Source organism: Elephantulus edwardii, unplaced genomic scaffold, assembly GCF_000299155.1.
Source record: "Elephantulus edwardii isolate Elephantulus edwardi_28Jun2011 unplaced genomic scaffold, EleEdw1.0 scaffold00092, whole genome shotgun sequence".
Lineage (NCBI taxonomy): Eukaryota > Metazoa > Chordata > Mammalia > Macroscelidea > Macroscelididae > Elephantulus > Elephantulus edwardii.
Window position 1 is genome coordinate 12,467,997 of NW_006399842.1, and position 22,798 is coordinate 12,490,794.

The window sequence follows — 22,798 nt, forward strand, 5'->3', positions numbered from 1 at the left end:
ACGACGTGACATGTTCAAGCTCAGTGTTACAGCTGTGATGACAATCTATCTCACTGAGGGTCTCCCTTTCTATAATCATCAATCTTTCTTAGTACAATGTATTTTTCAAAAAACCCACCTGATAGCAAGCCCACAGCATGTGAGATCTTCTTTCTGCTAATAATGGCTACCAGTTTAAGTACAAAGTTGAACACTATATATACAGTATTTTACTGAATCTTCATATAACTCCACAAATTTGCAATTTTGGCAGCTGAGATAGAAATCAAGAAACATGCCCAAAGTACTACAGCTCTGAAGTCGTAGAGCATGGATTCACTCCCAGCCCAAGGACACAGAGCCATCTTTCCTCACACAATGCTCTTTTCCACGGACCCTTTAAATCTCCACAGCGGAGAGGAAGAGGGCTGAACAGGGATGAGGACTCAGATCGCAGGAGAGGACACTCAGGCATAGCACATCAAGGATTCCACTGCAGAGCAGAAACCGTATCAGCAGCCAGCCTCAGTGGTTGGCTCGAGGCTCGAGAGCTCTGGGGTGCTCAATGCACAGGCAGCTGGCCCAGGAAGGACTCCCAGCATTTCCCTGGCCTGTCTTTTTAAGGCTTTCCCCATCCAAGCCAGACAGCTGGCTCTGTCCCAACATTCAGATTCAACTCCTCTTCCCTGGCATCTCTCTCTTGGTGAAGAGCATAAAGAGCTCCTGGCTTCAACGAGCCTTAAAACACATACACCAAAGAGAGCAGGGGCACGTCTCCTCTGAATTAACTAACTAACACGTTCACTCGCGGTTAAACACAGCCTAACGCCTCAGGGAGCAGATCCCGAAGGAGGCAGGTCAGGCACAGGCCTCTGAAGACGTGTTCTCTCATTCAGCACTGGGAGAAGTCATTAGTTTTCTTTTTGAAAATGCTTCTGCCTCACCCCTTTCTGTCACACAAGATGATGGTATTTCCTGACCTCTTTGAGACTGGGTGGGGCCAAGGGACTAGTTATAGTAGTGGCTGAGAGTGGATTAACACGGCCCTGTCATGGCTGCTGTGGCTAATGGGCCATGTGAGTCCTCCAGAACCTCCCCTTCCCTCTGTCACCCGACTGGCAACATTCACTATGACGACTGTGTCTAGCCTGGGTCCACAGCAAAGTAGGGAGCTCTGGTGGCCTAGTGGTTAAGAAGCTGCACTGGAATCTCAAAGGCACATTTTGTTTTTTAAACTTTTCTTTTATATTGGTTTGCATACAAAACTTTGTATACATTGACTTTCACTCTATCCTTCATTCACATTGTTTCATACAATCATTCCCATTCTTTATAGTTTTTCCTTATAAAATTGTTTTATTAATAATAGCTCTCTCCAATAGCCTGAAAGAGATTATTTCCATTATCCTCGACTGAACTGTATGTTGCAATTGAACTGCATGTTGCTTTCTTTTAGAATGTCCTTTTGTTCTCAGAAATCATTTTTAAACCACTCTCTGTGTTCTATTTTTCTGTTTAACACTCAAATATGGGTTTATGGAAAGGCCACAAGTCACCAGCTCCATGAAGTGGCAAACTGGTCTTTCTGGGGGAAAATGCTCCAAATATTTATTCAGAAATATATGTTCATGAAATTCTAAACCATCATCATCAAAACCTGCTTCACTGTTAACTGGCAACTCCCACAGCTGCCCCTCTTTAGTCCATGGGTTCACCTCTTCAAAACCGTCCTGCAAAGTCTGTTGATTCACTGCACTAATTGTTCCGCAAACTGATCCCAGATTCAAAGGTGAAGCCTCTGTTTCAGGTTCTTCTTCAGCAACTTTAATATAAAAAATATTAAGTCTCTTCCCCTTGAATATATTTTCTTTCATCTAAGCTTATCGTTCCTCGAATGGTCAAAATAATTATCTTGTCCTTCTTCACACTGAATCTGATGCTCTGGTCTTGAACTAACTCTTAGAGGTAGTAGATTTGGCAACTCTCACATCTGACACTGTGTTACTGAAACTAACTCTGCGTCCTCCTCCCTCCTTCTGTGGCCCCCACTCTGCCCTGTGTTACCTGAGCAGTGCTGGTCTGTTCTTCTTGTCAAAAGGAAGAGACTCCACAACAGCAGGTGCACCTGCCACTAACCCAGGACTCAAGGACTCAGCTCTTTGTGGTCTTTTCTGTAGCATTTTCAAACCTGCCAATTGGAGTCTTTAAACTTTTTAGCAGTTCTATTTGGTGTCTGTGTTGTCTCTACATTTGCTGTACTTAATTCAACCTTCATGTTGTTGTTGTGATGTTCCATCAAGTTGTCTGTGACTCACAGTGGCCCTATATATGTACCCTGCCCTATCCTGAGCCAATCTTACAGTCTCCAACAGACCTAATCCCTTTTCTCCAGTCTCTTCATCAATCCATCTCATCCGGGGTCTTCCTCTCCTGCAAGCATGATGTCCTGCTCCAAGGACTGGTCCCTCCTGGCCACGTGCCCAAAGTATGTGAGATAGAGCATCAAAATCCTAGCCTCCAACGAGTAGTCTGGTTTCACCCTCTCTAGGGAAGACCTGTTTGTCCTCCTAGCACCCCATGGTATATTCAACACTCTTCTCCAGCACAAGCCAAAGATACTGATCCTTCTTCTATTATCCTTAGTTATTGTCCAGATATAATATTTAACAAATCTTGTTTTGTGTTCTCCTTTGTTCATCTCTGCTATGGGAAGCTTTCTTGGAAATGTTACAGACTTCAACATTTTCCTCATCTATCTTGTTAGTGCCAACGTATCCTTGCTTTTGGGTTGTTTTTGTTTGTTTTGTTTTGTTTTGTCTAGACTTCTGTGAAGAGCAGCGAGTAGCAGACTCACAGGCACTGATCCTTCCAAGCTTCCAGGGGACAACAGGAAGTATAACGTGGGACAAAGGGAAATGTAACATGGGGCAAAGAGACAACAGGGTTGAGACTCGAGGAAACATCTCATAGACACCAAACTACACAGAGAAAATAGTGAGAATCTGTTTCATAAACTCGATCACAATTGAACTATGTTCACCATTACCCTGTCTTTCCTGATCCCCACTGGATCTTTCCCATTTCCTCCAGCTGCTCTGCAGGAGAAGGATGGGCAATCTCCACGCATGCAATTTACTGCCTCTCAAAACCCACTGGAGGGTCAGATATGGGTTGGTTCCAACTCAACGGCACACAACAATAATAACAACAGAGCAGAGGAGAACCTCCAGCTAGTCCAGAAAGAACGTCTACTGTGAAGAGATAAAAAAATCTTTAAGATTTTGAGTCACCAAGGTTTTAAGATCTTTTGTTATTGTGATAGAAATCAGCCCTGATCTGGCAGTAATAACACTAGGGAGCTATGGTAGCCCAATGGTTAGGAGTTGCATTGTCAACACAAAGGTATACGGTTTGACTCCACCTGGGGCTCTTCAGGAGAAAAATGGGCAACCTCCTCCCCTGTGATTTACTGCCTCTGAAAACCTTCTGGAGAATCAGTGATGAGTTAGTTCCTACTCTAGGGTACATAACAACTACCACCATCTGTCTTTGACAGGAATCGTGGATGGGAGACGGGGGGAATCCCTCAAACTCATTACTGTGAGTCAAACCCACCTCATAGCAGACATTCCAGTTGGTTTCAGAGGTGGTAAACTGCTTGGGAGGAAACTTCCCATTTTTCTCCTGCAGAGTAACTGATGGATTCGAACCACCTGCCTTTGGGTTGACAAGCACAATTCCTTATCCGCTAGAGCACCAGGGCTCCGCTCCCTTTGTGGATGGTCATAAGAGAAAAATCAATCAGGCAGGTCCTGGGCTTCCAGAAGCTCACAATCTCTTGGCAGAGACAGGTGCAGACAAGAGCCCTCCAATCTACTGCAGACACGGGCAGCATCAGATGAGAAGGACTGGTAGAAATAGATCACTTCTAACGAGAAGAGAGCAAGGAAGGCTTCTGGGAGTAGGTGACACTGGCATTGGCTTTGAAGTGCATGCAGAAAGATCAAAGGCATTCAGGGAGGTGTATGAGCAAAGGACTGGAGATGGAGGGTGTGTTGCAGAAAAGCAAAGTGGGCTGGAACAGAGTGACTGGGAAGACTGAATGCAAGAAAGGTGATGGGGTGCGAGGTGAGGCTGAGTTTAGGTTATAGAGGCTCTTGATAACATGGGAAGCAGCTTGCTTTACCACTAGAGACAGTGGGGAGCCCCAGGGTCTAAAGGCAGGCACACATATCTTTAGTGGTCTGTTTTAGCCAAGACACCCTGGCAGTCACCATGGAAAACAGATGATAGCGGAGAGACACGGAGAAAGTGACAGAGCTGACCATGGGATGCTGCAATGATATGGGGTGACAGTGGGGTACCCAGTGAAGGAACTACTGGTAAGAACACAAGAGCAATTCTCAATTGTTGGGAAGAAAAAGCAACAGGACCAGAGTCCAAACTCAGGTGTTTACATACAACAGGGCTGTCCCACGAGGTCCTGAGCATTACACACAGGATGGGGGCCACGAAGACAGGGGCACATAGAAATCAGGAGGAGGTGAGCTAGAGCTGGACGAGGAGGGCAGGAGGAGAGGAGGGAGACACTTCAGGACACAGAGGGATCTAAGAACAGATGGCACAGGTTGTGTGGAGGAAGGACCAATGGCCAGAGATGTCACTAGCAGGCTGAAGAACACAGGCTTCATCTCACAGCCACAATCTGCAAACTTGGGGCCACGGAATAACACTGGCCCACAGGCAGAATTTGCTAGACAGATGCAGAAAGTCCGCATGACCTGCCAGAGTTGGCAGCCAAGAGTTCACACTGCATTTTCCACTTCGGGTCCGTGCCTCTTCTAGAGAGATGGTGGCAAGAGCCCCCACCCGATGGTGCCCCGCTCAACAGCTGCCCACCGTGGGCTCTCCTGCTTCACGCAATCCTATTTAGGCTAAGTGAGCACACAGTTGATCCTCATTATTCATAGATTCCATATTTGCAAATTCACCTATTTGCTAAAAATACTCAAGGCACAGAGCAGTGAAAAATCCCCAGCTGCAGTTGAAGAATTCACTAATTTGGTGTTCAAGGGACTTTATAGAATATAACTACCACGTGGGACAAGAATCAACTGGCTTTGTTAGGTCCTTGGGGCATCTGAATGTACGAGCCTAACAGCACTGCAGGAATCCCGAGGAGTCTCCACAGGCTTATGCTGGAGAGAGACGAAGTGGAGGGGGGAGGAATTTCTAAGAACCTGGTTTCCACAGAGCTCTCTGGAGCCAAGCTCCAACTAGAAGGGACAGAAAAGGCACCAGTCTGTCCTTATTCCATTCCTGAGTTTCTGGTCCACACAGGACCTGTGTAGGGAGGTGTGCCCAGAACCCACCGTTGAAGCCAAGGAAGCAAAGAAGACAGGCATTAAGGACACAAGGGGGCAGCTGTGGCTTTGTTGTTGTTATTGTTGTTTGATGCCGTCCAGTCATAGATGACTCACAGCGACCCTGTGAATGAACAGCCTGAGCGCTGTTTGTACATAGTGTTTCCAGAGGCAAGCCATTTCGGAAGTGGATGCCGCTCCTGCTTCCAGGCTTGATTTAGTCGGGAAGCTCCAGCCAACACTGTTCACCAAGGGTACCCATTACCACAATTGGCATATCACTGTCACAGTCTTCAGCATCACAAGAGTTACCTCTGTACAGCAACGCACAGACCAGTGCTATACCACCTAGAAGAATGTTTGACATTCTTTAGAGAGGGAATATTTTACCTCGTCAGCCAGCAACAGAAGGGGAGAACTCCCTGTCACTGGAGGCAATCAAGCAGAGGCTGGCTGAGCTAGACCCACCTATGGAAGGGGAGCACTAAGGTTTGAGATTTACTGAGCGTGCAGAAGGTTCAAGGACATGGTCTTGAGCAGGGTATCGATAAATGGATGCTTTTCTACATAAGGGCAGAAAGAACAGCTCCCAGAACTAGAACAAGACAAGCAAAGTAAACTGGGGAAATCAACTCTTACCCAAGGGCAGAGGTTATGTCCTGGAAATATCTCTCAGCCAGAGAGGGGCCAGAGATCACAGGTCCCCTTTCTCCCAGGCCTCTGGCCTCACTTTCTGAGCCTGGTCCCCGTCAGGGCCCTCACAGATGGGCACTCACCAAGGGTCTGCTGGTTGCGGACGCCGCCGATCACCACACAGATCTCGGCAGGCACTTCCCCGGTCCCGTCCTTGCTGACTGCCTTCTTGTCCTCCTTGGCCTCACCCTGCCAGATCACCTCCTGGATATAGTCGTCTGGCAGCTCTGTCTTCACCTTCACCTCTGTCATCGTTCCCTGTTCAGTGCTCAGCGAAGCCTCTGCCGGAGCTGGCTCTGGACCCTCCACCTTGGTGGTCTTCTGGCTGCGCTTCAAGCGCTCCCTGGGAAAGAAGAGGGTCTGCTCAGTGTGGACCCCATACCTTCCCCCAGACCAACCTGAAGCCCATCAGCTCAGGCAGCTGCAAAACATTTCACCAAAAAGCCATCCCGCAAACAAACTTCACTTGATACCTTGGGGCCCATAGACATGCCAGGCGTGTACACAGAGAAAGGTGGGCCCCCCAGCACACTCAAGTCTCTTGTACAGGTCCCCATGGCTGCCTCGGAGGTTCTTCCAAAAAACCCTGAGGCTACAAAGGACACAGCTGAAGAATCATTGGGATAGACACCTTTAAGTCCACCCATTTTGCAGACAGGAAAGCTGAGGTCTAAAGAGGTCTCGGGAGCTCTGGTGGCCTACTGGTAAGAAATTGTGCTGCAATCCCAAAGACACACAGTTCAAATCCACCAGATGCTCCAAGGGAGACGGATGGGCAATCTCCTCCCATGTGGTTTACTGCCTCTGGAAATCCCACTGGAGGGTCTGCTGTGAGGTTGTCTCGGACTTGATAATACTCAACAAAGAGGTCTAGATGTGCCCACCTGCCTCACTTGCAACTATTAATCTGTACTCATCACGATTATAGAGGGAGCTCTGGTAACCTAGTCAGTAGGAAGTTGCCCTGTAAATAAAATTTTAAAAAAGCGGTTCAAATCCACCAGCTGCTTCCTGGCAGAAAGAAGGGCAATCTCTTCCCAGGCGATTTATGGCTTTTGAAAAGGTGCTGGAGTGTCAGCTATAAATCAGTTCCTAGATGATGGCAATGAGTGTATCTTAACTGGAGTCACAAGAGACCTCAAAGAGCATCTCTGGCTGGTACTCCCAAATGCCACTCACACACTCACAAGTTTGGATGCTGATAAAATGCAGATTATGGTTCTGTAGGTCTGGCAAGGGGGCCCCCATATCTGGCACTTCTAATAAACCCCCAGCAGTGAGGCTGATTCTGCTGGTCGTCAAACCACATTCTGAGCAGCAAGGGTTTAAATGTTTTGATGAATGCAAAGTGGCTAGTGCTTATCTTCTCCCGTTTGTTCTTTGGCAGAAGGGCTAGAGATCGCTTCCAAGTCCTTCCCTGCTCCTGTTTCACAGATGGAGAAGCTACAATCCAAAAAGGCTCCCTTGAGATGTACGGGAGCCAACATCTCTGGAGTCGAGGAGCTCTTCAAACACCAGGAAACACCCTCAAGGCAGCGAGCTCAGTGCTACAACAGGCAGAACATTTGTTCCTGAACTTCCAGCATAAGAAGGGTGGCAGGGGCCTGGAGAAGAACAGTGGCATGTCCAGCACCACACAAACAGGCGGCAAGGCCAAGGCCATGGCACATAGCCACTCACTCCTGAACCATTCTCCTCTGTGCCCTCGCAGGGCTCCCTCAGTCAGAAAGATGAAGGGATTCTCATCGCTAAGGCTGGGAAGATGAGGCGTGCCAACACTGAAATCAAGTCATGTGCCTGGCCCAAGGGGAGTGAGGTGTCAGCTCCCTGGCCTTCAGGCTGCTGAAGCCTTCAGGAAGGGTAGCTCATACTGCATCTCCATCAAGGGAAGCAGGTCCCCCACTTTGACGGAAAGGTCATCAACTGGCAGGAAAAAACCTGCAAGTTATGTGAAGCTCCAAGAATATACCCATGTCAGGCAGGTCAGGGAAGTTACAAGGAGGCAGCTATGGCTTTCAAGAGGAAAGAGATTCCTCCCCACCAAGCAACAGCATAAGAGGAGGGCCGCGCTTGAGCTGAAGTGGGAATAAGATGCAATACTGTGAAGTGGAAAAAGAGTACCAGGCCTTTCTAAACACGGCGTCCCACGTCTCTCCTCACAGAGGACAGGCAGCACCCCTCCCCACGCCTTCAGTGCATTAGATTTACAAGCCCCAATGTTTTTCTGGAAGCTGTGCGTTCAGTTAGGTGCCCTAATAACAATGGAACTGCAGAGGTACTTACATCACTTTGAATTAGTGGTGCAGCTACTCCTAACTTCTATTTTTTTTAAAAATTTTTTCATATATCATTTTTTAAAATAGAGCTCATTATTTTAATTATATCCATTTAAATGTACAGTGGAGCCCTTGGATATTCTCAGCATGAATCATTAGGTATATTAGTGAAAAAGCACTCAGAATCTATCTACATGCTGACACTCCATAATCTATTCTATTTGTGTCGCTGTAAAATAGATTTATATATAGATAACTACAAAATAGTTACTCAAGATATGCTATGAATTTTATATTTAACCCAAGTCACACTTCAACATAAAATCCAAAGTCGGGCACTGAAGGGGTATTTTCAAACCAAGTGCAGGCTATCTGTGGTCCATTTACTGTATGCACCCAGCTCCCTGAGAGTGAGACCCAGGGAATTCCACAGGGCCTGGCCTTTTGCTAAGTGGATTCCTTGAAGGCCCTAGGGTTCCACATTAATAGCTCAGGAACACTCTGAGGCCAGATGAGGAAAGCAGTGCTGATCAGAGCTCCTAACCCTTACCTTCTCTGTCTTTTCAACAAGCACCACTTTGCTTTCTGCCCTCAGTATAGATTTGGTGCTTTTCCTACCCAATATCTGGGTCATACAAGCAGTTTGTCTTTCCCTATTAACCAAGAAGCTGGTGCTATGAGTCTATCTAAGGTGCCTCTGCTGCTCCTATAGGCTCTGGTCGGTTAGTCCCAAAAGACGTGCTGCATTCTCTTGCTTCTTTTTTGCTGGTGTTAAGATACTCCATCTAGAATTACCAAGGAGCAATGATGTTAGTTTGAGGACTAAGGAGTGCCTGATTCAGGTCACAGTCTTCTCAACTACTTGCTATGCTGCTGAGAGCCTGACAATGAATAAGGATTACAGAAGAATTGATGTCTTTGAACAGTTGTGTTGGAGAAGATTCTGAAAATTCTGTGGATTTCCAAAAGAATAAACAAATGTCTTGGAGAAGATGCAGCCAGAGTGCTCCTTGGAGGCAGAGATAATAAAGTTTCATCTCACATACTATGGGCATGTTGCCAGGAGAAGCTATTCTTTGGAGAAGGACAGCATTCTTAGAAAGGTGGAGACAGTGACGGAGAGGAAGACCCTCAACCAGGTGGATTTTACCCAGTGACTGCAGCAATGGGCTCTACTCTGTCAGAGATTTTAAGACTGGCAGAAGATAGGTTAGGATTCCTTCCTATCTGTTGTTCATAGAGTAGCTATGAGTCATACTTGACTCGACACCACTTAACAACAACAAGGTGCCTAAAAGGAAGTTCTGGTGATCTATTACCAAAAGATTACAGCATTGTGCATGCACTCAGCGGTGCGCGGCTCTACTCTCAAATGCAGGGCTGCCATGAGTCAGAATCACCTTGATGACTATGGGCTCTATTCCATCTACACTGAAGAAATGGTCCCATAGCTGATATGTTTGCAAACCACTGCCATATACCACCCTCATGCCAGGGAGGTGTAGTGGGTAAGGAATTGTGCTACCAACCCAAAGGCATATGGTTTCAAATCCACTGGCTGTTCCATAGGCTAAAGTCTGCTGAGTGTTCCTTTTCTGATTCAATGGCACCTACCAACCCACAACCTTCATGTCATTCTTGGAAATGTCCATTATCAGGCCAGGCTAAGCCATGTGCCTGCAGAACTTTCAGAAGTGAGGATCTTCCTCCAGGCCTTTTCTGACAGGCCTTCATGTGCTTACATGCAGCCCACCACATCTGGCTTACATAAGAGGCAGATGGGGAAATGAAAGCTCAGAAAAAAAAATCTTTTGTCTGTTTTGTCCCCTTCCATACTCCGTGTTCCACCCCTGCACAATGCCGAGCACATAGAAGAACCTCAAGAAAAGCAGGTGAATGAATGGCATGTCCAAGGTATAAATGTGCAGAGGTACGCTTGGTCTGAAAATTCTGACTCTGATCCAGCTGCTTTCCCTTTCCAACCCTATCATGTAAGACCATGCAATCAAATAATTCCCAAGAGCATTTGGCCAGAAGTCAACTACCATCCCTTAAGCATGTTAAAGGAGGACTTTCAGGTCACATCACTGCCTAAAAGCCAAATAACTTTGCTCCTGAGCACAGTTTTTATACCATTCCACCCAAAATACTAATGCTTGTGGAGCTACCAAGTCACAGCAGTTTAACAGAGTCCTCAGCCCTTGGACTTCAGTCCAACCTGATTTCCTGAATTGTCTTCTGCCTTTCTAGCGTTACTACAAATAAGCTAGGATCTGAGTCCCCCACCTTTTTCAAGTCACATGGTACACATGCTTAATAATTAACTGAATAATTAACTGACAGATGAGACGTTTGAGTCCACACAGAGGTATTTCAAAATAAGGACCTGGAAATCCACTTACAGAAAGTCAGCCGCTGAAGCCCTATGGAGCACCATTCTACTCTGACATATGTGGAGTCACCATGAGTGGGAATCAATTGGACAATAACTGGTAGGGCCCTTTGTAAAGGTCTTTACCGATCAGAGGAGGGGACCACCTTGTACTCTGTTGTCCCAAGACCCCCTGAGGACCCTTCATCCTCCTCCAAGGTGCTGTGTACTTAGTCTCTTCCTCACCTGAAGCAATGTCAAGGCTGAGAAAGCAAGCTTCCAACTACAGCATGTAAATAATGACTTGGTTAACTTCCTCTGGAACAAAGTGTCATTAAAAAGAGACTCGATTCATTAGGGATGAGGGTTAACTGGTCTCAAGCTGGACTTAACACACATGATCCCCGAGCACGTGGAGTATCAAATGAATTAACCCCTATATAAGCAGGACTTTAGGAGCTATGCTTTGCCTACTCCAGAGGCTGAACACTGAACAAGTTCTCCAACTCACTTGCTCACCAACCAATTATCTGAGCGCAACTCCAGTCACTGGTGCCCGCAAACTCACATGTTGGCAAAGTGTCCTAAGTCACACACTCCATCCCTCTTCAAAAGAGCTGTTCTTTCTAAGACTTCAGGTGACCTTTATGTTGCTAAATCCAGTGGTCAGTACACAGGCCTGATCTAGCTCATCCTTGACATCATTTCCTGCTCTGCTCTTCTCAGTGCTTCCTTAACTTTACTCCATGCTGACCTCATGCAGCTTCCACTTTCTGTCCACTACTCTCTTTCAACATTAACTATTCATTCATCTCTCCAAACCCTCTGCACTGCCATTCCCCACGAATGTGTTCTATAGGCTCTTCTCGTTTTACCCACCCTCACTCTCTGAGATGTTCATCTAGACTCACGCTCTTAAATACTGACCCACTCCTTGAGTGACTCATCCAGGCTCATGCTTTTAAATATTGATTCGATATAATGATGGATCCAAAATTATATCTGTAGCTTGGACCTCCCTCTGAATGTCAGAGCTGCAAAAACAATGGCCAGTGAGACAACTCTACATGAATGTTAACGCGCATCTCAACTTACTATATCCAATCCAAGCTGCTGCTGGACCTCTTCCCTAGTCAGCCCCTTCTCAGCTCATAGTGATTCCATACTCCCAGCATCCCAGGTTCAGACTCTGTAATGATCCTTGACTTTCCTCTTTCTTTGTCTCCCTACTAACGAATTTACCAAGTAAGTCCCACCAACTCCATCTTCAAAATATGCCTAGAACTTGCTATGACACTCAATTCAGCTTAGGACTTAGTATGACGCTCATGTCCAAGCTACACTCCTTCTCTCCTTCCCAGCTGTAATAACCCTGTAACTACAGTCTCTCTGTTCCTGCCTTATCCACCTTGCTGAGATCTACATTCAACACAGAGCCTTTCTGTTAAAATAACACAGCTCACATCACTCCATGGCTCAAAACCCACACACAGTTCTGTGTCTCATCCAGAGAACCTGCCAGTCCACACCAGCACACTTAAGAGTTCTGGACCCATCCCACCCTCTGTCCTTACCTAATAGTTCCTGTCTCATTCTCATCAACTAGTTACATCAGTTTCCTACCTGGGCAGACCAGATCCTACTCATTCCATGGAACCTGCTCTTTCCTGGAATATTCCTTTACCTGTAGTAGCCCTCTTTTTGCTCAGACACCTGTGGTTAATTCCTCACTTCTTCAGGCCTTTACGTAAAAGTCCCCATCTTAATGAAGACTTCTGTGACCTGCCCAATCTAAGTATTTACCCACTCCACTCCTACCCAGGTCTCCACTGTCCCCTATCTCCCATTCTTCTGCTTTGTCTTCCCTTTAGTATCATCTCATGGGAACTTTGTCACATTGGTTCTCTGCTGACTCTTAGCACTATGGGCAACGCTTAGCATGTGGTACATGATCGATAAGTATCTGCTCAGCAAATGAACCAATGAAGGGTCCTCTGGGAGATCAATGTAAGAAAGACCACAGACATTCACAGCCCTGGGTTTAGAAAACCTGTTTCTACCCTCAAAGACCAACACATAAGTCAATGTGCCAGACTCCCCAGAAAATATCTACCATCACCACAAAGAAGGGCTTAACTGCTTCAGCTAATACTCAGAACTCAATATTGTACCATCTCACTCATCTGGCCCTCCACATAACATGGACCCGAGATGTCTCGCAGAAGTCAATTTTCTGATATGTTAAAGGTCATTCATTGAGTGTCATCTTCTAAATTTTATTCCCCCCAGGGGAAAAAAAATTTCTAAAAGGTATCACACTCTTCTTATTTTCAGTGTGAAATTGACAATGCCCTGACCTCTTCTTGAAGATGTATGTCTCCATTATAAACACCTAGCAGAACAGACTCAGGCCCTCCTGACATGGTAGAGGATGTCTGAGGGTGGTCACCTCGCAGAAGTGTCTGCAATCTCACATCTATGGTTATAACTTGATGATGATCAGACTATGGCCTTCAGGATGGATTACACCTCAACAAAAAAGGACAAAGTGAACAAATGAGATCATTATAAATAAAGAAAAGATTGATGCTGACAAGGATTTCATCCCACTTGGATCCACAGTCTCCCTGCAAATAGCAGGGGGGAAGAAAAATCAAATGGCGCACTGCACTCAAAAAATCTGCTGCAAAGAAAATGAGCGTAAAGTGTTACACGAGCCAAGTTGTCACCATGAGGACAAGGGTGTGCCTGACCCAAGCCATGGTATTTTTAATTGCTTCATACGCACGAGAAAGTTGGAATAAATAAGGAAGAGTGAAGAAGAACTGAGGAATCGGAACTACAGTGCTGGCGAAGAACACAGAACACACCATGGATTACCAGAAAAATGAAGAGATCTATCTCATAAGACGAGACACTCCTAGAAACAAGAATGCCAAAACCTTGCTTCACATTCTTAGGATATTAGGCGAACTGATCCTAAAGTAGAACACTGTGTGCTGGCAAAAAAAGAGGAAGACTCTCAACAAAATGGACTGTCACGGCAGCTGCACATGGGTGCAAACACAACGATAATGAGAATGGCACAGGACCGGGCAATGCTTTGTTCTGTTGTTCACTGTGCTCCTGTGAGTAAGACGCCATACACCCAATGACCACCACTTCTGAGAATCTGTCTAAATGTGCTCTCATGATTCTGTAAGATGGCCAAGGATTCTGAATGGCACAGAAGGTGTGTATTCAACCATAAAACCTAAAGGTAGGCAGTTCAAACACACCCAAGGGCAAGAGAAAATAAAGCTTTAGTGATCTGCTTATCTAGAGATTACAACCCAGAAAGCCCTACGGAGCCCAGCTCTACTCTAACATACAAAGGGTTCATGAGATTGAATCAGGAGCAGCTGGTTTGGCTTGAGTTTGGGGAATGGGTGGCAGATGTCTGCTAATGTGTGCAGAATGATACATACATAAGATGACAGGAAGTAAATCTGCTCGTACAGGTTGGAGTAAATCTGCTAGTACGGCTTGGAGTGATGGTGGTGGTGCTGAGGACAATGCTATCGACGGGAATAAGGAGGAAAGTGTGGGCGAGGGCAGCTCCAATGAACGCATTAGTGCAGACAGCACGCAGGACCTGCCTGGTGTTTCAGGCTACACACACCCTGCCTTGTTCTTCCCAATGCCTTATATGTAGATAGTATTTTCCATTTTGAAGATAAAATTGAGACTCAGAAAACAGAGTGACTTTTCCATGGTCATGCAACTTCCTAGTAATAGAACTCCACACAGATCAAACAATTCCAAAGTCACTTTTAATCACTTGGGAGGTTTTTTCTTAAGAGAAAACAACAAAAACATTTGTTGAATGAATAAATATACTAATTATTCAATGACCAGAATCTCCTAGAGATAGGAATGTGCTGCCATATGCTTCTTTATATCCTTAGAGTCCACAACAGAGCCTAGAATAAGCTAGATGCTTAAAACATCAATAAAGAGATGAAATAAAGTAGAGGAATGCAGAATTCCACCCTTTTCAGAGAGAAAACTTCTTGTGATCCAGCTATTGACCTATTATTCTCTTCGATGTGCTCTAAATGGGCTCCTGTGCTCAGAAATGCCTTTTGAGGGTGAAGATTCTGGTTCTTAGTGGCAAGAGCAGAAATCCTAATGGGAAGACAGGTCAAAGCTTCACCACTAGCCTGGATGGGTCAAGAAAGAATCCACGATTATACTACACTGTCCAAAACATTGGTGGAGAACATTTACTATTCCACTCATGTTTCAAAAGTCCTCATGCCATCATCCAATCCTTAATAACCCTCAAAATTATCTGTACTTCCATTTCTGTCATGTATCACTGATATATCTTAATATAGAGTCAAGTAGAAAAGGCTGGATTAATAGATTAAAACTATTAACCTATTAAACAACTCCTAGCAGTTCAGGAATTCAAAATAACTCACAATGCATAAATATACCATCAGTTGGAGATCAAGCTTGTCTGCTTAATTTTCCTCAATGTACAGTGTCAGGCAGCAGCAACACTATATAATACTGCACTATGGAAAGCTAGGACTGAGATTCAAATAGAAGAGGCAATCCCCTGATTAACTGAAATTAAACCAGGGAAGGGCAACCCTGTCAAGAAGCGAACTGCGAAACTGAGCAGGATACGATGGGAACTTCTCCACAAGGTTCAGGGCATATGGGAAGCTAGTACAGAACATAAGAAAGAATTATTGTCACTAGCAGCTCTCGTTGCCTGGTGAGTAAGATTTGTATTGTGCTGTCAACGCAAAGACCCATGATTCAAATTTATCAGCTGCTCCTCGGGTGCTGTCTAGTGGGTCTGTTGTTCAAAGTGCTTTTCCTAGCCCCATGTCTTTGACATTGCTCCATGGCCAGGAAGCAGCATACAAATAGACTGGATATATTCTGAGGTTTCACCCTATCAGAAGGCAGGACTCAAATCACCACCATTAGTTCCCCTAATGGTGTGATCTACATAACCCTACATTTTTAGAAAGAGGCATGAAGCTGTGACCTTGACTTCTGCTCACCTGGCTCAATGCTCCTAACCTGATCCAACTCTCTCAGCTCTGCCTGTCTTGTATGCACATGGCCTGCCTACATCATCAACAGCTGTATGAGCTGTTTCTTCCCTGAACCAGAGACCAATGTGAGACAGAGTTGATCTTAAGACTACTATCCCAAGGAACCAGAGCTAGGAGTCTTTGTCCAAGCTTGTTGGAAGATTATGGGTTGGGGGGAGATGCCTTCATTGGCAGGACTAAGGTTTGTAACACTAGCTTAAAATCACAATGCTCAGGGCCTGAGAGCACACTTCAGAAGCTGTCCTGAATGAGAGGCTGTGTCTTGTTGCCAGCTTGAATTGTAACCTGTTAACTTCCCTAATAAAGCCCATAATGAGTATGCTTCTGTGAGGTCTGTATAGCTAATGCAATAGAGTTCAGCACCAGTAGGGCAGTAGTAGGCTTGGTAGTAGTTGATAAGTGGTGTGGAAGCATGGGGTGGGCATGTGTGACCTTATGAGAATCAGTTTTGTACTGTGGATACTGCTGCTGAGGGCAGATTCCCCTTGTGGATTAGGAGAGGTCAGACTTGGCCATACCCATGCTGCCCTTGGTCTTTTTACAGATGGGCAATCTCCTCCAAGTGACTTACAGCCCCTGAAATCCCACTGGAGGATCAGCTATGAGTTGATTCCAACTCAATGACAAAGAGTAAATTGAGCAAGTGAGAGCATTTTAACAAGACACACTTTCTTTTTCTAACAGGGCTGACAGTGGGACTGGTCTGATCCATTACTGGGTTTTGCTCTCTGAAAACCGCACTTCTCAGTGTTCTTCACACAACTGTTGGGGACACTGCACTGCCAGGAGCACTCATCCTACCAGATACAATGGCTTCAGTGGGAGGGTGGGAGAGAGGAGGCACAATGAAGTCTTCTGCAGAGAACCTCCAGGACACCCATGGGTCCCAGGTAGACAACCAAAGTAAATAGTGAGGCCGACACTGAGGCTTTAAACTGGCCACTGAATACAGAGGAGAAGCACATCCCTCTCTCATAAATTATATTTTTTTCTTACCAAATTTGTGGCTTATGCAACTATCATTTTTGACACTCACATTTAGGACCCACCCCTGAGGCCACCTTCTCATGAGCGGATAAGAGAATATCTCATAGAATTAGTTCTCTCTTCAACTTCCTGCTTATACCACCAAGTATGGCCAACTTGTCATTTAGCTTCATCATCCCTCCAGCAGGATCTTCCCCATTTTAACATTATGACATGCCTCTTCCTCGCACTATAGAGTTGTAACATCTGTGTAGACAACAAGGGGATGGGTGAATCTGATGTCTACTAATTCCACAAAGGTAACCATCTCCATTGACAACATCCACAGTACAAAATTAATTCCTATATGCTCTGGTGGCCTAGTGGTTAAGAAATTGTGCTGCAATCCCAAAGGCAAACAGTATGAATTCACTAGCTGGTCTGTGGGAAAAGGATGCACCATCTACTCCTGTGCAATTTACTGTCTTGGAAAACCCACTATGGATTGCTTCTGACTTGACGGTACACAACAAGGTCAGAGATGGTCTTCCACACTCCTACATCTACTGCTACTAATTCTACCACCAATCTTACTGCTCGACTGCATCCAAAATCCACTGTAATGACCACACAGACCTAGAAGAAACATAATCATGGGGTTTATTTAAGAAGTTAACAGGCTATAATTCAGATTTGCCGCAGGATATAACCCCTTAGTGTCGACAGCTTCTCAAGTGTGCTCACAGGCCCACTTACCTTTAGCCTCATGATTTAGGTCATTGTTACAGAGTTCCTTCTGGCTCCATGGGGCAGCAGTTCTAAGTTAGCTCTGTCTCATGTCAACATCTAATTTTCTTCTGAGGCTGCTGTTGCTCTTGTGTAGGCCCCAACCTGGCTGGTGTAGGAAATCTCTGGCTCTGAAGGATGTGTGCTGCACTCCCTGCTTCCTCTTCCATGCTGGTATTAAGATCCTGAAATTTCTGCCACTGACCCATTCAATTTAAACCTAGGAATGGTGAGACTAGCCAGTACCCCTGGGGATGGACCAGCATACCCTACTGCATCATCCCATCCAGCCATGTGATAAAGTCAATGGTTAGGAAAGGCATTTTGAACAATAAACTCGTTACACCACAACAGTTGTTGTTATATGCCATTTAGGGAGAACCAACTGATAGTTAATCCTGCAACGAGTTTTCAGAGCTAAATCACATGACAGGAGACTGTTCCTCTTTCCTCTGAGGAGCAGCTGGTGGATTCGAACCACCTGGCTTTAGATCGGCAGCACAATACACCAGGGTGCTCATATGGAAAAGACCCACAGACTTTCGCCTAGTTACCTAGCCTGTCCCTTTCTTTTCTCAAATAAAGGTGTTAATGATAACCATTAAAGGTTATTCAGAAGATCAGTGAAGAGAGATGTCTATAAGGAGACTTGGTGGCATAATAGGTTAAGTTTAGGGCTGCCACAGAAAAGGATGGCAGTTAAAATGCACCAGGCACTCCACAGAGAAATATGGGCAGGCTCTTCCCATTAAGATTTACAACCTCAGAAACCCAATGAAAGGTCACCATGAGGCAGAGCTGACTTGACAGCACTGAATTAAGGAGTCCTGATGAGAAAGTATGTTACATACTAAGCTGCCTACCAAATGGTCAGTGGTTTGAATCCACCAACTATTTCACGGGACAAAGATAAGCACATACATCAGAAGGCTTGACAATGACTAGGGATGATAGAACAAGCATTGATGCCTTTGAGCTGTGGTGCTGGAGAAGAGTACTAAATAAACCATGGACTGCTAGGAGAACAAACAAATTCATCCCAGAGAGGGTGAAGCCAGGCTGCTCCTTGAAGGCAAGGATTCTGACACTTTGTATGACATACTTTGGACATGTTGCAAGGCAGGATCTGGAGAAAGACATCATTGAGGCTAACATTGAGAAGAATGGGTATACCAGAAGATTTGATTGTGACACGGAGCTGATAACACAAAAGAATCTCTTCTTACTTTGCACAAGGGGTGTGGTAGGAGACTCACATGAAGAGGGTAGAGTGGATATCTCAATCAATTTCGTTTGTAGGACAACCTCAACGTCCTGCTTTGGAGGGTGGAGTGACAGCACAGCAAAGGAAGACCTTCAATGAGGTGGACTGATTCAGTGACTGGGGTAATGGGGCTAGGTGTGTTGGAGACAGTAAGAGTGGCACAGGATAGAGCAGTGTTTAAGGCTGTTGTATACAGGGTCACCATGAGTTGCAGGCAATTTGATGGCACATAACAACAACAATAAGAAATAAAGAATCATCAAATAGTATATAATAAAGAACCAATAGTAATACAGGAGGAAGTTCAGGCGGCTCTGAAAGAACTGGCAAAAAAAATAAGGCCCCAAGAATTGATGGAATACCAAATGATGTATTTCAACCAACAGAAGCAGTCCTGGATGTGCTCAGCAGGTTGTGCCAAGAAATCTGGAGGACAGTTACCAGGCCAACTGACTGGAAAAGATCCATATTTATTCCCATTCCTAAAAAAGGTATTCCCGTAAGAGTGGGGAAATAATTGAATAATATCACATGCAAGCAAAATACTGTTGATGATTATCCAAAAACCACAAGAACAGTACATAGACAGAGAATAGGAGAAATAGGAGCAGGGTTTAGAAGAGACTGTCACACTAAGTATATCATGCCAAAGTCAGATGAATGCTGGCTGAAAAGACAGAGTACCAGAAGGATATCTATTTGTGTTTTATTAACTATGCAAAGGTGTTTAACTGTGTGAATCACAACAAACTGTGGCTAACATTGAGAAGAATGGGTATCCCAGAACATTCGATTGTGACACAGAGCTGATAACACAAAAGAATCCCTTCTTACTTTGCACAAGGAGTGTGGTAGGAGACTTGCATGAAGGGGGTAGAGTGGATATCTCAATCAATTTCGTTTGTAGGACAACCTCAAGCTTGGGAATCACAACAACATTTGTAAAAAATGACTCATAAAGTTTGATGTTCAAATGTACCTTGTATTTCTGGGGTGGTGTCCAGAGGATAAAGCTAAGAATGTGTCAATTATCAAGAATCTGCCTTAACATTTATGATCTTAAATGGGGGGGGGCTTTTTTCCTTATTTTCACTGACTAGGTTTAAGAGTTACAAAGAGTAAACTTTGCCTGTCAAAAAGTAACCAGCCCCTTTGAATAAGTCACCAGAGTTAGCTTGCAATTTATGACTTTGTGGCCAAACTGCCAAGAATTTGGCAGCAAAAGACATGCATTTCAGGAAATCAAATCTGAGCTCCAGTAACAGGAACATTAAACTTAGAGTTAAGAAGCAGATGCATTGTAACTGAAATTAATTCAGAAACCTCAACCAACTACTCACTCTACAAAAACTACACTAAAGAGTCCTGGTTTTACAATGATTAAGCACTAAGCTGACAACCAAAAGGTTGGCAGTTCACAGTTAACCAGCAGCTCCAAGATAAGACAAGACATGACAACAATCTGATCTTCTAAATATCAAAACCTGCGAAATACTTAGAGGAATTCTACTCTGTCTCATCAGTGTCTTTCCAACTTGAAACTGACAAAATTGCACCTAGCAACAACAAAAGCGAGGGTCAATGACTAACAGGAGATCTATTACTGTGATTTTTTAGTTTGGGTTTGTTTTTCTTTGACAAAGCAAATAAACTTGTTTTGTTTACAGTTACTTTTATTTACTGCTGAAAACCATAATGTTAAGCAGCAAGAAGACACTATATAAAAAAAACAACTGCACAGCTGCACACATGTAGCTATCTGATTACATGGTTCACTGATTAAAAATTTGGATGGCTCTGGCTTAAAAGGCACAAGACTCAGTCAGGCCCGTAGTCACTGCATCAGGGGATGACCCTGGGCAAGATGTTCCCATCTAAAAAGAGTCCTAGCCTTACAAGGTTGTGAGGAGGATCAAATATGGTATGTGCAAAAAGGAAACATACAGTATTTAGAACATGGTGGGCCCTTAACAAATAGTCACTCCATTCTCACACTCATCTTCACCTCCAGCTTAATTTCCAAAGTCCCAGTTACGTAAGATATCAGCTGCCACCATGCTGTCTCCTCCTGAGAATGAGATCTTGCACTAGAGGAGCCCAGAGTGGTGGTAAAAGTTCAAAATATTTATTGAACTACATACCAGACATTATGCGAAAGGTATACATGCATTATTTCATTTAACCCTCACAATACAACCTTGCTTGAAACTGAAGAGGACCTGAAGCACTTGCTACAGAAGGTCAAGGACTGTAGCCTTCAATATGGACAGAAGCTCAACATCAAGAAAACAAAGATTCTTACCACTGGGCAGATTGGCAGCATCATTAGAGATTGAGATTCAACAGCTTCAGTTTGCTTGGCTCCACAATCAACACTCTTGGCACCAGCAGCCAGGAAATCAAGACAAATTGAATTGGGCAAGTCAGATGTCAAGAACCTCTCCAAAGTACTGAAGAACAACAATGTCAGTCTGGAGACTAAGGTGTTCCTGATGTAGGCGACAGTCTTTGCAATTACTTGTTATGCAACAGAAAGCTGGACAATGGGTAGGATGAGAGAAGAAGAAGTGATGCCTTTGAGCTGTGGTGCTGGAGACGTTTTGAATATACCACAGACTGCCAGGAGAACAAACAGGTTCGTCTTAGAGAGGGTGAAACCAGGCTGCTCCTTGGAGGCAAGGATTCTGAAGCTCCAGCTGATATACTTTTGGCATGTTAGGAGGAGTGACCAGTCCTAGACGAGGGGAATCATGCTTGGGAGGGTGGAGGAACAGCATAAGAGAGAAAGACTTTTGATGAGATGGATTGAGTCAGTGAAGAGACAATAAGGTTGATACAGAATAAAGCAAGGTTCAGAATTATTGTACACAGGGTTTCTATGAGTCCTAAGCGACTCAACAGTACATAATAACAACAACAATAATCCAACAGAATGTGCAAACTATCAAACAATATAATTAATATCACATGCAATCAAAATACTGAAACTCATTTAAAAATGGCTAGAAAAGCATATAGATAGGGAATTTCCAGAAGTTCAAGGAGGATTTAGAAGAAGCCGTGGCATTAGGGATATCACCACTGATGTCAGGTAGATCCTGGCTGAAAGTAAAGAATACCAGAACAATGTCAATTTATGCTTTATTGACTACACAAAGGCATTTGACTACGTGGATTATAACAGGTTATGGCTGACATTGAGAAGAATGGGAATCCCAGAGCACTTAACTGTGCTCATGCAAAACCTAGACCTGGAACACTGTGTTGTTTAAAATAAAGAGGGGAGTACATCAGGGTTGTATTCTCTCTCCATATCCATTCAATCTGTATACTGAGCAAATTATTCAAGAAGATGGACTCTATGAAGAGGAATGTGGCATTAGAATTGGAGGGAAACTCATCACTAACCTGCATTGTGCAGATGGTACAACCTTGTTTGCTCTAAGTTGAGAACTTGAAGAACTTACAGCAGAAGATCAAAGAATGTAGCCTTCAATATGGATTGCATCTCAATGTCAAGAAGACAAAGATTCTTACCACTGGACCAATAAGCAACATCATGATGCAAAGAAAAGAGACTGAAACTGCCAACAACTTCATCATACTTGAATCCAAAATTAATACCCCTGATAGCAGTAGTTGAAAAATAAATAGAAGCACTGCATTGGGAAAGTCTGCAGTTAGGGACCTCTCCAAATTACTGAGTGTAATGATGTCATTTTGAGGACTATTGTGTACCTGGTTCAGGCCATGATCTTTCCGATCACTTGCTATGCAACTGAGGGCTGGGCAATGAATAAGGATGACAGAAGAAGAAATTGGGCCTTTGAGCTGTGGTGTTGGAGAAGAGCACTGAATAGCCCATGGATGGCCAAAAGAACAAACAAATATGTCTTAGAGAGTGCACAGCCGGAGCACTCTTTGGAGGCAAGGATGATGAGGCTTCGCCTTATATTCTCTGAGTATGTTGTCAGGAGGGGCTA

The 22,798-nt window shown here is 44.6% G+C and overlaps 1 protein-coding gene and 1 pseudogene across 1 annotated transcript in view; both read right to left on the minus strand.

Annotated features, from left to right (window-relative positions):
• The window catches only part of ZNF618 (zinc finger protein 618), a 226,180-nt gene that overhangs the window by 54,487 nt on the left and 148,895 nt on the right, over positions 1-22,798 (minus strand). Inside the window, exon 3 of the mRNA XM_006890719.1 lies at positions 6,119-6,378. Coding sequence (XP_006890781.1) covers positions 6,119-6,378 — 260 coding nt within the window. The remainder of the gene's footprint in view (positions 1-6,118; positions 6,379-22,798) is intronic.
• LOC102846131 lies at positions 1,382-4,757 on the minus strand (annotated as a pseudogene).